This window comes from Notothenia coriiceps, unplaced genomic scaffold (genome assembly GCF_000735185.1).
Source record: "Notothenia coriiceps isolate Sejong01 unplaced genomic scaffold, NC01 NC01_scaffold00029406, whole genome shotgun sequence".
Lineage (NCBI taxonomy): Eukaryota > Metazoa > Chordata > Actinopteri > Perciformes > Nototheniidae > Notothenia > Notothenia coriiceps.
Genome location: NW_011362107.1, coordinates 1 through 12,512, shown reverse-complemented (window position 1 = coordinate 12,512; position 12,512 = coordinate 1). Strand labels below are relative to the sequence as shown.

General features: G+C 41.1%; 1 protein-coding gene across 1 annotated transcript; it reads left to right on the top strand.

Annotated features, from left to right (window-relative positions):
• Nucleotides 1-4,287: 4,287 nt before the first annotated feature.
• On the top strand, nt 4,288-11,124 carry LOC104958797 (secernin-2-like). The gene is made up of 6 exons (XM_010786598.1): nt 4,288-4,487; nt 4,723-4,735; nt 7,280-7,461; nt 8,670-8,869; nt 10,491-10,706; nt 10,822-11,124. The coding sequence occupies exons 1-6, from the start codon at nt 4,288-4,290 to the stop codon at nt 11,034-11,036; spliced, it is 1,026 nt and encodes a 341-aa protein (XP_010784900.1). The 3' UTR covers nt 11,037-11,124.
• Nucleotides 11,125-12,512: the final 1,388 nt, after the last annotated feature.

The following is a 12,512-nucleotide window of genomic DNA, read 5'->3' as shown; positions in this document are numbered from 1 at the left end:
ACAAAGCACCCAACCGGGGACTTGTGAGTATCCCCACACCCGCCCGGCGCCTCACACCTTGAGAAACTCAGGAGAAGAATAGAGTCAAACCCCTATCCAGAAGTAAGGTTCCAGACCCGACGCTGTGCGTAGAGGTGAGCCCAACGAGATCCAACTGGTAACGCTCCACCTCCCGCACAAGCTCCGACTCCTTCCACTCCCCAAAGCCAGCTTCTGTCACCCGGGTCTGGTCCGTCGAGACCCTCTGCCTTCACTGCCACCCTTCTGGCAGCGCACCCGACCCCATCGCTGTTTCCCGTAGGTGGTGGGCCCGCGGGACGGAGAAGCGGAGGTGTTGCCCACGTTGCCTTTTCGGGCTGTGCCCGGCCGGGCTCCGTGGCAAGCCCGGCCACCAGACGCTCGCCGACGAGTCCTCTTTCTGAGCCTGTTTTTGTGGTGGTGAAATCTATAATAACTATAAAGTCTTTGAATCTTGAAAATATCACTCACCCTTTTCTTAAATCGTCTGCAAAACATGGTTTTCTATTAACAAGAAGTTGTCTTATTATAAACTAAAAAGAGTGCTTTTCATTTCTGAGGCCTAACATGCATATAAATGTTCTGCTACATCATAAATATGTGAGACTTTCTTGCCTTTCAATGCCTACCGGGTGCCCTCAGGTAAAAAAACCTTTAAAGAGTTTGAGGTGTGTGTTATCTGCTACTTCTCAATAAAAAACATTTTCTTTAGATGACATAAAAGCAAAGTTGACATCTGCATCAAAATGTTTTTTTAAAATAAGAAGTTTTCTTCCTCCTCAAAAATATATCTGAAGAAGGTGACGAATGAAAAAAACATGTGTTTGGTAATTCATATCATAGAGAGATGTTTTCTTTCCTGTGTGCAGTCACATCTGTGACAACAGCCTCTAAATTATTCCCACTAATAGACTGAGTTGCAAACAGTACAAAACCAAGGGAGCCATAATCTTTTCCATGAGCGACGTTCTTCACTGAGACGAGATAGGTATTGCAGCCCTGGAGTCAAGTTAATGATATTTGAAATTTAAAAAACGTTGTTGTCACTTCAATGTGAGGTTGTATCGGATGAGGAAAACACGCTGATATAGTGAGAGCATTCCAGAAGAAAGAATAAAAGTAAATGTTGCCCTTCCTAGAAGACTGCACCAACTTAATTTGAGTCTGCAGTGGGTAATTGTTCAATTGGAATCACAAGAAAAGCTTAACAAACCACCAATTTCAGGATATTTAATCAAAATATGATGCATTTAAGATATTATTTGAATAAATAAAGTCTAATTTCGTGCATGAAAAGAGGGACTTTGTTTGCTGGTATACAAACACAAAGGTGTAGGTGTACTGCAATTGAGTATTTTGTGTTTATATTTAGTTTACCCAATGCTGACTTGAAGATACTGTATATATTTTTTGCCAAAGGATCCCAACTGTTAGATTATAAGCTTAGCATTTAGCCGGAATACTCTCCAACTGTTTTTCAGTAAACCATATCATATGTTTTGAATATACAGTATGGTGTCAGTTTAACATTAAAGGTGGGGTAGGTAATTTTGGAGAAACCAGCTCGAGTCCGCTAGAATTTAAAAATACACAGTTGGAAAAAATCTGCCACTTCCTTACAGAGCCCCTCCTCCAACACATACGAACACGCACATGACCAATGAGGGCACAAGATAAGTTTGTGCACATGGAAGGCTGACAGGCAGGTAGGCCATCCAGTTATTTTAGCCAGGCCGGCTCAGATGATTGGTCGCGCTTTTTACAGTACCACGGCTTCCACAGATGACATTTTTTTATGGATTTTTTATCAAAGCACTTAAGATATTCATTGCTATCGGGATGTTAAGAGCATTCCATGGAATATAACAAAAAGTGTATCTCGAGCTGGTTTCTCAAACGTACCCCACCTTTAAGTGGAAAATACGAGGGGTTATTTTCACCACATTTTTAATTTATGTTGCAATAAAAGAAAAAACTGCCCACTACTTTGCTTGTGGATGAAGTGGATTTTGTGTAAAAGTGCTTCATTAATGAATCATAATACATCAAGGTCCAACAATAGTGTGCATTAGGGCAATGCATCTTCACTTAGTCATGCTTTATTAACCAGTATCTTTCATCTGTCTTCTCTTTCATTAGGGATGTGTGGTTCAGAGATGAATTTGACCATTAGCTATGTGTTAGAATTTATGAATATTTACTTTAGCTGGCACCAAATCAAATCAAATATTTTTTCCACTTCATTCAATGCTGTATCTTATTAACAATGGGCATAGTGTATCATTAATATGTCATGTCATTAGGCAGTAGCCTTTCATCCCACTCTGAAATGAGAGGCTTTTATCATGCTTTCTATTTATCCTTATTATGCATGTGGTGACTCAACATACAGAGTTTCTGTGTATTCACACTAGTCCTCATCTGTTCATTGTACATATGCAACTATTAAAAAAAAATTTGTTTTGCAAATAAGTCCTTATTCACTCTGAGAGAGTAATTCTTTTGAAATGTGATTATGTGAGAGTAGAACCCATCAATCCGTGGAGATAAGACAGCCACCCCGGAGCAGTGGATTACAGCCAAATGAGTCAGCCTGTGGTGGAAAACAGCACCAAGTAACTCTGCCCACTACCCGACTACCACTTTGTTCATGACTCCGCTGCCAGCTGAGAGTGAGTCATCTGTTATTGATGCTTGTTTACCCCAAGCCGAAGCTTTGTGGAGAGCCACTGGATTGAGATCCTCACATGCATCAGTCACAGTGTGAGTAGCTACACTTGAAACACCTTCACCTCTATCCAACATTTGTCTGCAAACTATTCCAGCAACCCAAAGAATGATGTCAGATTCGGGCCATTTCACACATCGTGATTTACATCCAATGCAAACGTTTTATGACAATGAGAGGTTGGAAGTAGGAGTGTGAAGGTCGAGGTGCAGCTCCTCTGACTTTCATGCAAGAAAGTCAGAGCAATAGCTTTTCCATTGCCGTAATCATATTTGCCTAACTACCTAAACTATATTGTGAGAAGAGGGGTGGAAGTAACACATGACAAATATCTGCATTATTATAACAAAATCAGGGATAATTGTTTATGCGATTGAGTATTATTTTTTACGCGATTGAGTATTATTCTTTTCATTTTATGGTGGTATTCTTGTGTTAGATTTGTGTAAGACAGTGAGAACAAAGGCCACATAAGTCATGATGAAGTGTGTGAGAATAATCAAAAAGAATGGTACATTTTAAATAAAATGTATGTATAGACCCATATCACAGTTCCTCAAGAGGCTTTGAGAAATCAACTGTCAGGATTCGGGAAAAGGTAGGACCCAAATGTAGTATAAAAAAGACAAAAAGGTCAAGGAACAAAACGCGAGCTTTATTTAAAAAGCTGATAATAAGGTAGCACAAGGTAGTATCAAAACAAAAACTGACCGTGACCAACATGGAGGGAGACAGGAAAGACAATGAACCGACAAGGAGCACAGGGGAAGTCAAGACTAAATACAAAGAAGGGTAATCACAGGACAAGACACAGCTGGGCATGGGAGGCAGAAACACAAGGGCAACAGGTGAACACAATCAGACAATCAGACACAGGAGGGAAAAGACAGGAAGGAAGACAAGACACAGGGAGAACAGAATTGCAAAATAAAACCCATGACAAGACAGACTAAACTAAAATTGTGACATAAAACTAAGTTTGTGACAGAACACCCCCCTCAAGGGACGGATTCAAGAGGTTCAACACAAAGTCCAACACCCCCAAAGGAGGGGGTCCGGAGGACGCGTTTGGGCTGACAGCCCAGAGGTACGGCAGAGGACCAGGAAGGGGTCTTGGGCGGACAACCCGGGGGCAAGGCAGAGGAACAGGAGGTGGTCTCGGGCGGCCGACCCGGGGGCATGGCAGAGACAGAGAAGCGGCTATGGTCGCGGTGGGCATAGTCAGGGAGCCGGGCACAAGGACGGACTGGGTTGAAAAGGGACTCGAGAGGGGACTTGAGAGGGGACTTGGAGTCGGCCGGAGAGCCAACAGGAGACGAGGAGCTGGAGTCGGCCTGTACGCCGACAGGACACGGGGAGCTGGCGTCGGCCAGAGAGCCAGTACTGGAGCCAAAACTGGAGCCGGGACCATGGTTGCGTGGGCCGGAACTGGAGCCGGGACCATGGCTGCTGGGGCCGGTACTGGAGCCGGAACCATGGCTGCTGGGGCCGGTACTGGAGCCGGAACCATGGCTGCTGGGGCCGGTACTGTAGCCGGAACCATGGTTGCTGAGACCGGTACTGGAGACGGAACCATGGCTGCTGGGACCGGAACTGGGGCCGGGACCATTGCTGCTTGGACCGTAACTGGGGCCGGAACTGGAGCCGCTGGAGCACGGGCTGGAATCCTGGCCTTGCATCTTCCAGAAACCTTCCGGAGGATCCGCGGACCTCCCAAGGCCAGGCCAGACCCCAGGAAAGGGTTAGAGGCTTGAGACAAGTTTTCAGGACTACTTGTAAAAAGTTGTAGCGACTCAGGCAACAAGCTCCTGAGCCAGGACTTGCGAGCAGCCTCCTGGCGTGCCTCCTTCCCCGACTAGATGAGGCGTCATACCAGGTATAAAAAATGTACTCAAGAGAGTACCAAAGACGTTCCGCCTGTAGAGCCCAAAAATCAGAATCTGCTGGGTCCAAATTTGGTCGGTTCATTCTGTCAGGATTCGGGAAAAGGTAGGACCCAAATGCAGTATAAAAACTACAAAAACGGTCAAGGAACAAAAGGCGAGCTTTATTTATAAAGCTGATGATAAAAAAAAAACATGACATAAAATAATCAGGTAGCACGAGGTAGTATCAAAACAAAAACTGACCGTAACCAACATGGAGGGAGACAGGAAAGACAACAAACCGACAAGGAGCACAGGGGAAGACAAGACTAAATACAAAAAAGGGTAATCACAGGACAAGACACAGCTGGGCATGGGAGGCAGAAACACAAGGGCTCGAGGAGGGGAACCGAGGAGAGAGGAGGGGAAGCAGCAGGCGGTTAGAGAAATGAGAACTCCTCTCCTCTGAGCGGTCATTTTAAAGAGACGTCCATTAATGATGACAGGAGGCACAGCAGCACTCTGTCTGATGGACAGATGTGTTCATGACGACTTATATATTTACTTTGATTCATTCACAGTGCGGTATAAACAATTAAGAGAAGGAAGCAAGAAAAATCTATAAAAAAAATAACTACATTATTATTAACTTAGGAAAGTCACAGTTATTTGTATATCGTGTAAAATCAAATAAAAGAGAACACATGAGGAAAATCGGCTAGATGTGTGTTTACATTTTTTTTAAATGACTGACAGTGCCACTGGCCCCCTGGTAGTGTGAGCTACTTTAACTAAGTACCCTATTCAAACATTGAATTAATATATAATTCCATCTATTAAATCTAAATAGGCTGAATTTGGTTATTTTGACTGGTTTCCCCTAGGATCCCAATTCAGTATTTCTAAAAAGCACTCGTGAAAAACAGAAACAATGATGTGAAACAAAACGTGAAATTCTTATTGATGGACATTCTTGAAAGGTTTTAAAGAATGAATACAAAACCTGGAGTCATGACAAATATACCAGCTTTAGTTTGCACTGGTGGATCAAGTAGTCAGATTTTCACTTAAAGGTCACCATGGCGGCTGGCCAATAGGGGGCTAAACCACACACAACAACATTATTATTAATTATAATAACAATAACTAATAATACAAATTGTCAATATTTGTGTGTTTAAAATATGGAATGCATATGTGTAAAATATGATTTTTTTTATTATTTGCGCAAAATATATGCTTTTCCTATACACTGTATGATTGAAGTGCTGTGCTGGGGCGATGGAGAAATCTCCCCACGGAGGCGGGTCTCTGTAGCAGGTTAGCCAATTGATGATTCAAGATATGAACGTGTAACATAAAATGTAGCCAATCAGCGTCCTCAAAACTACTACCGGAGGGGCGATTATTGTATCGCCTCAAGTAAGCAACTGCTAAGCAGCTGGACGACGCCAACAGGATTGCAGTGAGGAAACACAATGAGGAACAGGATGATTTTATGCTACTTTAAACTTCTACTCAACTACATTTTGGAAGCCAATATTATACTGGATGAAAAAACATGCATATTTTATCCAAAATAATGAAGTTTTGTGGGGCTTTTGAGTTGGCTTTGCGTGGGTATGACCAGACTGACTCTTCAGTCAAACATGGCATTTTGAGGGGATTGGTGGATTTTGTTTCCTGCACACTGTGCTGGAGGAGAACCTGAAGAACGCCACCGTTTTTAAAGGCACGTCAAAAACGTACACCACATTGATTTTAAGAATAAGAATAATTATTATTCGTTTGTTACATCTTCAGCTTTTTGTATTACTGTTGATTATACCGTTGTTCTGTAATATATATATGTATACATATATTATATACATATATTTATTATATATACATCATAAATATATACATGCAAGTATTGCTAATGCCATTGTTTTTAAGTTTTTGTTAATCTCAAATGCTTAAATTGTTTATGGAGCCATTAAAATGGCAGGTAAATTAACACTGAAAACTCCTGTTTTTTTTTGTATTAAGTCATACTGGGATGTTTGCTGAAATTGATTGCATGTGGCACAGCCCTACCTAGAAACAATTCCACCAGCCGCCACTGGAATCGCCGTCTCTTTTATCTTTGCCACCATCTGGATTGTAGGAGAGCTAGAGGGGCAATTGAATGAGACCTAACTCTTCTTTGTTTGGGAGTGAGTCTCTACTGAGGACAATTTTCTAGTTCTAAATAGACCTAATGTACACATTTATATCTCTCATTAATTTAATTCAGAATACTGATGTCTAGAAAAGGCTGATCGGATACACTGTTTTACCGCAAAGGAGGTAATCTTTGCCTTTTGGTATTTACCTTAGAGATTATCTCAGCTTTTCCTACCACACTAGTTTTACATTTGACTTTTAATTGAATTATATTTTATTCTTATTTTATTGTAATTGTTACTCTGGGAAGGGGTAGATAGTATTGTTTACATTTTTTGTAAATTGTCTATGTGTTTGTTTTGTGAAGCACTTAGAGCTAACTTTGAGTGTCGAAAGTGCTATAAAAATAAAGTTTGATTTAATTAGTGTTGGTGTAAGTGTTTGTGCAATGTATACCTACATACCTTGAACACCATTATTTTTTCTGGTTTTCAATTCATTCACTCACTCTTTTTTTCCTCAGTGCACATACATCCAGATCCCTCAGGTGGAGCAGACCCACGCTGTCGTCCTCAGTAAACCTGCCTGGATGTGGGGTGCAGAGATGGGAGCCAATGACCAGGGAGTGTGTATCGGGAACGAGGCTGTCTGGACCCGAGAGGCCGTCAGCCCCGGAGAGGCTCTACTGGGCATGGACCTCGTCAGGTGAGAACCCTTTTGATGCTGTATGGCTGGATGGATTGAATATTGCAATTACATAAACTAAAATACAACCTAATGGGTTTTTTGTGGGGCCAAAATACTGAGCATGCTTTACTTTTCTTCACCGTATACTGGTTTAGAAACTAAAGGAATTATTGTATTGAAGGAAATACTTTGAAGACTTCATGAAGACACATCTCAAAAATTATAATAATAATAATGAACAGTAAAGCGATTTAGGAAATAAAGAAATATATATTTTCAAAGCTGATTAAAGCAACTATTAACTGTGTTCTAATTATATACAGTTTAAATATTGGACATTCATTAGACCTTTTAACTTGATCCTCTGACGCTTTGATCAGAAGCGTGTGTAGATTGTCAGGAGCCTGTTATGACAGGTGTGGTAAGAACATGAAGGAGTTCTAATCTATTCATCTCTTTGTATAAAAATAGTTAACCAATAGGGAATGTTGCCAAGTGATTCTCAGATACCGTTTCCTCGAAAAAATACGCAGAGGATCGTCTGAACCGCAGAAACAAGCTCAACCGGTCCTCATGGTTAGTTAAAAAGACTGAATACATGAAAAAGTACAATTAGATAAAATGAAAGAATTGTTACCATTTATTTAGAACTTATCATAGGTGGGAGAAGCACTCAGATCGTGTACATAAGTAAAACAAAGCACCAGAATGTACGAATACTCTGTTACAGTAAAAGTCCTGCATTCAAAATGTTATTCAAGTAAAAGTAGAAAAATATTATCATCAAAATAAACTTCAAGTTCCAAAAGTAAAAGTAGTCCTTGTGCAGATTGGTCCATTTCAGAATAATATATATGATATGTTTTATAATAATTGATAATTAAAGTGTTCTCAAAGCTGGTAAAGGTGCTGCTAGTTTGAATGACTTTGTATACTGCAGGGTAGCTTGTGAATTTACTCCAGGTGGAACTAAAGTCTGATTTAACACTTGATCATATTTCACATCATTCATCCACATCTGTAAAGTAACTAAAGGTATTAAATAAATGTAGTGGAGTAGAAGTACACCATTTACCTCTGAATTATAGTGGAGCAGAAGTACAAAGTAGCATAACATTGAAACACTAAGTAGATATCCTTAGTTGCTTTACACCACTGAAATGTATTAACTGTTATACCTACATGGTGTCTTGTAAAAAGAAAGTAATCCAGCATGTTCTCATCAGACTGGGCTTGGAGCGAGGGGACACTGCCTGGGGGGCGCTGACGGTCATCACCAGCCTCCTGGAGCAGCATGGCCAGGGGGGGCCGTGCAGGGAGGACCCTGAGCCGTTCAGCTACCACAACACCTTCCTGCTGGTGGACCGCAACGAGGCCTGGGTCCTGGAAACAGCAGGGAGGCTTTGGGTGGCACAGAAGGTTACAGGTAAAGGGTTAAAGGTTAAGGGGTGCTGAGTGGGAGGTGCATGAGTAGTGAGTGAAAATGAACATTCAGTCAGTGGGCCAGATAGGGTGCCTGGCGGAACACCTACCATTTTCTAATTCACCATGAAGATAAAATGATCCAAAATAGGATATATTTTAAGTAAGGGGTCAAATACAGTATTTTTGAAGGCTGTGTGGCTTGATATTTGCACTGTTTATGCAGCATACATTCTTTCTGGAAAGTTAATTGAAAAATCACCAAATCTCTTGCATAGACATATTTTGCTCTTTTTTCCTGACTTTAAAACCGAAGGACCTTTGCACCCCAGTGCAACAATGTAGACTCACTAAAGGGCCGATAATAGTCATTTAGACATAATGGCCTTTTAACATGAACCAAAGACGCATTAAAATGTGACCCGGTGGAGTCAGGGATCCATAAAGCGATACCACTAGCAAGGCTAAAAGGATTTATGGGACTAAAAAATACTTAAGTTATGAGTGAGTTTAATCAGCCTTAAAAAGCATATCAACACTAAACCACATCAAATCTATACGAAATATTTCTTTACTTAAACAAATCTCTTTGTTTATTCTTTATTCTTTAACATGAGACCAAAGCTTATAGAAAACAGTCAAATAATTCAGGGGATCCTATGACTTTTGTGAAGAGTCAGACCTTCGTGCATCAGGGTTGAAGCACTCTGTCAAGTGGAGATTAACCTGCAAGTATATGCAAATACAGCACAAAGATGCATTAGTGTACATAAACGGCATGATTCTTGCTGAAAGGTGGAACATTTTGAATATGTTGCCCTCTTAAAAAGAAAATTGGAGCATAGCATTTGGAGCAAGGACTCGGAAGACTGGGAGAACACTGGAGAGCTTGAACTGATGTCAGACAATACATTTTTTAGAAGTTCAGCCGGAGAATTGACATAGACATTTGCTGCAGCAAAGAAGTGAAAAAGCTCCTGCTCAACCAATTCTGAATCTCTCTAACCAAGTCCAAAGTATTTCATAATAATAACTTACATTCACATAGCGCCTTCATAAACCCAAGGTCTCTTTTACAGAGGGACAAACACAAAACACACTCTGTGGGACTGAACACACTGGAACTACGAAGAAAACAGACGGGAGACAGAAGGCATATTAGGGGAAAGGGCATGGAGGGACAAGTAGGTGATGAGGAGGAGTTTATAGGTGATGCGAGACCTGGAGCCAGTGGAGGTGACGGGGGGTAGGGGTGATGTGCTGCCAGGGTTTGGTGCGGGTGTGGACCCTTGCAGCAGAGTTCTAACTTGTTCTGAGAGAATAATCAACATTCTGCATGACAAGACATAACAAGCAAAGCACTATAACTCCTGTCCCTTTGCTAAGAATATATTTGCCTAAGGGGAGACACATACCCAATCAGATGGACTACCAGATGTCCCTAAAGCCAGGAAAACATCCTGTATCAGCTTATGCCTGACTCATTACAGTCAATAATATGGGGACAACGCCACTATTAAAGAGAGTATCACCTCAAGGTCGAATGCCTGCGCTCTGTGAGGGGAACAGCTAAGATTAAAGAAATCAAGCATCTCTACAATATAACATCCCCTTCCTTTTCTCAGAGGGTGTGAAGAACATCTCCAACCAGCTGACCATCGGTGCTGAGGGGTCCGCAGAGCACCCAGAGCTGCGCAGCGTGGCCCAGGGCCAGGGCTGGTGGGACGGAGAGGGAGAGTTCAATTTCTCTCAGGTGTTTAGTCCCGAGAACCCACCTGCCAGGATGGAGCTGGCCAAACAGCGCTACAGGGGCGGCACAGAGCTACTCCAGCAACATGACGGTGAGAGGGCTCAAGTTCTTCTTTTTCCAGAATGCCTGTGGACGTCCCCCTTAGAACATAAGTCTTATCTTTTTTTAAATGTCAATCTACTGTAACATTCATCCACTCTCTGCAGGCTCAGTTACGGCTGAGGTGATGATGTCCATTCTGAGGGACAAGCCCAGTGGGATCTGCATGGACTCTGAAGGTTTCTGCACCACAGGCAGCATGGTGTCTGTCCTGCCCAGAGACAGCAGCCTGCCCTGCGTCCACTTCTTCACTGCCACCCCAGACCCCTCAAGGTATGTCACTAGTTTAACTAAGAATTCCTCTAGATTAGACATTTCTTAGAACTATAAAAGGGGAGGTGCAATGATGATGTATTTTTACGAGATGATTGTTAACATTGCAGGGGTTGCCTCGACTAAAAGCAATCGGATTTCTGCATCGGATTTCTAAATAATGCAGAAAATAGATCTATAGAAAACACACGTTTATGATGCTAACACGTTTTGTTAAGCAGGATAATCTCCATTTTTGTAGCTTACATGTAATTTCCAGAAGTAAACATTTAAAACTAGGCTATAAACAAACAAGCTGTTTGCTATTGTGTGCGGTCACCTCAGAAATACTAAGTAATACTAAGTAATCATTCATACAAAAGTTTAAAATAAATGCATCATTTTATGAGTCCGTGAATTAATATTAATTTCCATGGATCTTTCTATCCTTCAATCTGAGGTATGGAACTCTTGTCTCCTCCCTCTGGCAGTCAGAGTAACTACTCAAGCTCTGTTACTTTAGGTCGGATGAACATGAAAAAAGGTGAAGAACTGTCTTCAGAAAAACATGCAATTCAACATAATTGAGGAAGAGAATTTCTAATAATAAATAAATATTGAATTAATACATTTTTGGATTCAAATGGGGCAGTTCTTTTAGAGAAATACTAAGATTAATACAAAAAACTCAACACAATCATTGAAACAAACTTAAAATCAATGTAATTAGCACTTAATCGGGTTCAGTTTTTTCAAGGAAATTAAGTTGTGACTTGGCTTGTTTCCGCAAGGTTATTTTGGGTTGAACAAAAATGCAATGAAATGAAATAGTATTAGAACAAGTCCAATTCAAAAGACAGTGAAAGGTCAAGAAAAAAAGGTTGACCTTAATTAAAATGATTAACCGTATTAAAGTATTAATAAGTGTGGAACTCGATTTTGACAGAATAACAACTGGTGACTTCTAGAATTGTGTGAGTAACATTCTGTTTTTAGACTTCTCTGTTTCAGTGTGTATACTCTGTATAAATGCTCTATAGTTGATCTGACTGAAATTGTGATTTTAAATCTCAAAACCGCTACAGTATATGTCAGGCAGAAACTTGGGACAAGTAATGAACTAACTGACTGCTAGGGTTAAACTTTGATTTAAACCATACTAAGAGCTTTATTGAGTAGGTGTAACTGTATTAAGGGTTAAACTCATAACTTTATAACTTAGGGTTTAATGTAATTGGAAAACCATTGTGACACTGAAAATACAATAACAACTCAGGAGGGAGCCAGTCTAGATTTCCTTTTGAGGGCCACCAGCTGCAGAGAGCTAACTAATTAAAGGGGCGTGGCCCCACAGCTGCGAGAACTCAGCAATCAGGTGTCCATTTTAGGCAGCAACTTTCCTGGAGCGTCAGTCAGACGAAGACATTAGAGTCCTGTTGGAGTAAGACTGACAAAGACATTAGAGTCCTGTTGGAGTCACGAGGGAGGCAAAGAGGAGGCAAATCCTACTTTGATTGAGCTAAGTATCTCTAGTATTTTATTTTAT

Bases quoted from the DNA above. Each gene is read 5' to 3' on its own strand.
- LOC104958797 (XM_010786598.1), top strand. From the start codon at position 4,288: ATGGTTGCTGAGACCGGTACTGGAGACGGAACCATGGCTGCTGGGACC. The intron at 7,462-8,669 runs GTGAGAACCCTT...TGTTCTCATCAG, and splicing joins CTGGGCATGGACCTCGTCAG to ACTGGGCTTGGAGCGAGGGG. The intron at 10,707-10,821 runs GTGAGAGGGCTC...CACTCTCTGCAG, and splicing joins GCTACTCCAGCAACATGACG to GCTCAGTTACGGCTGAGGTG.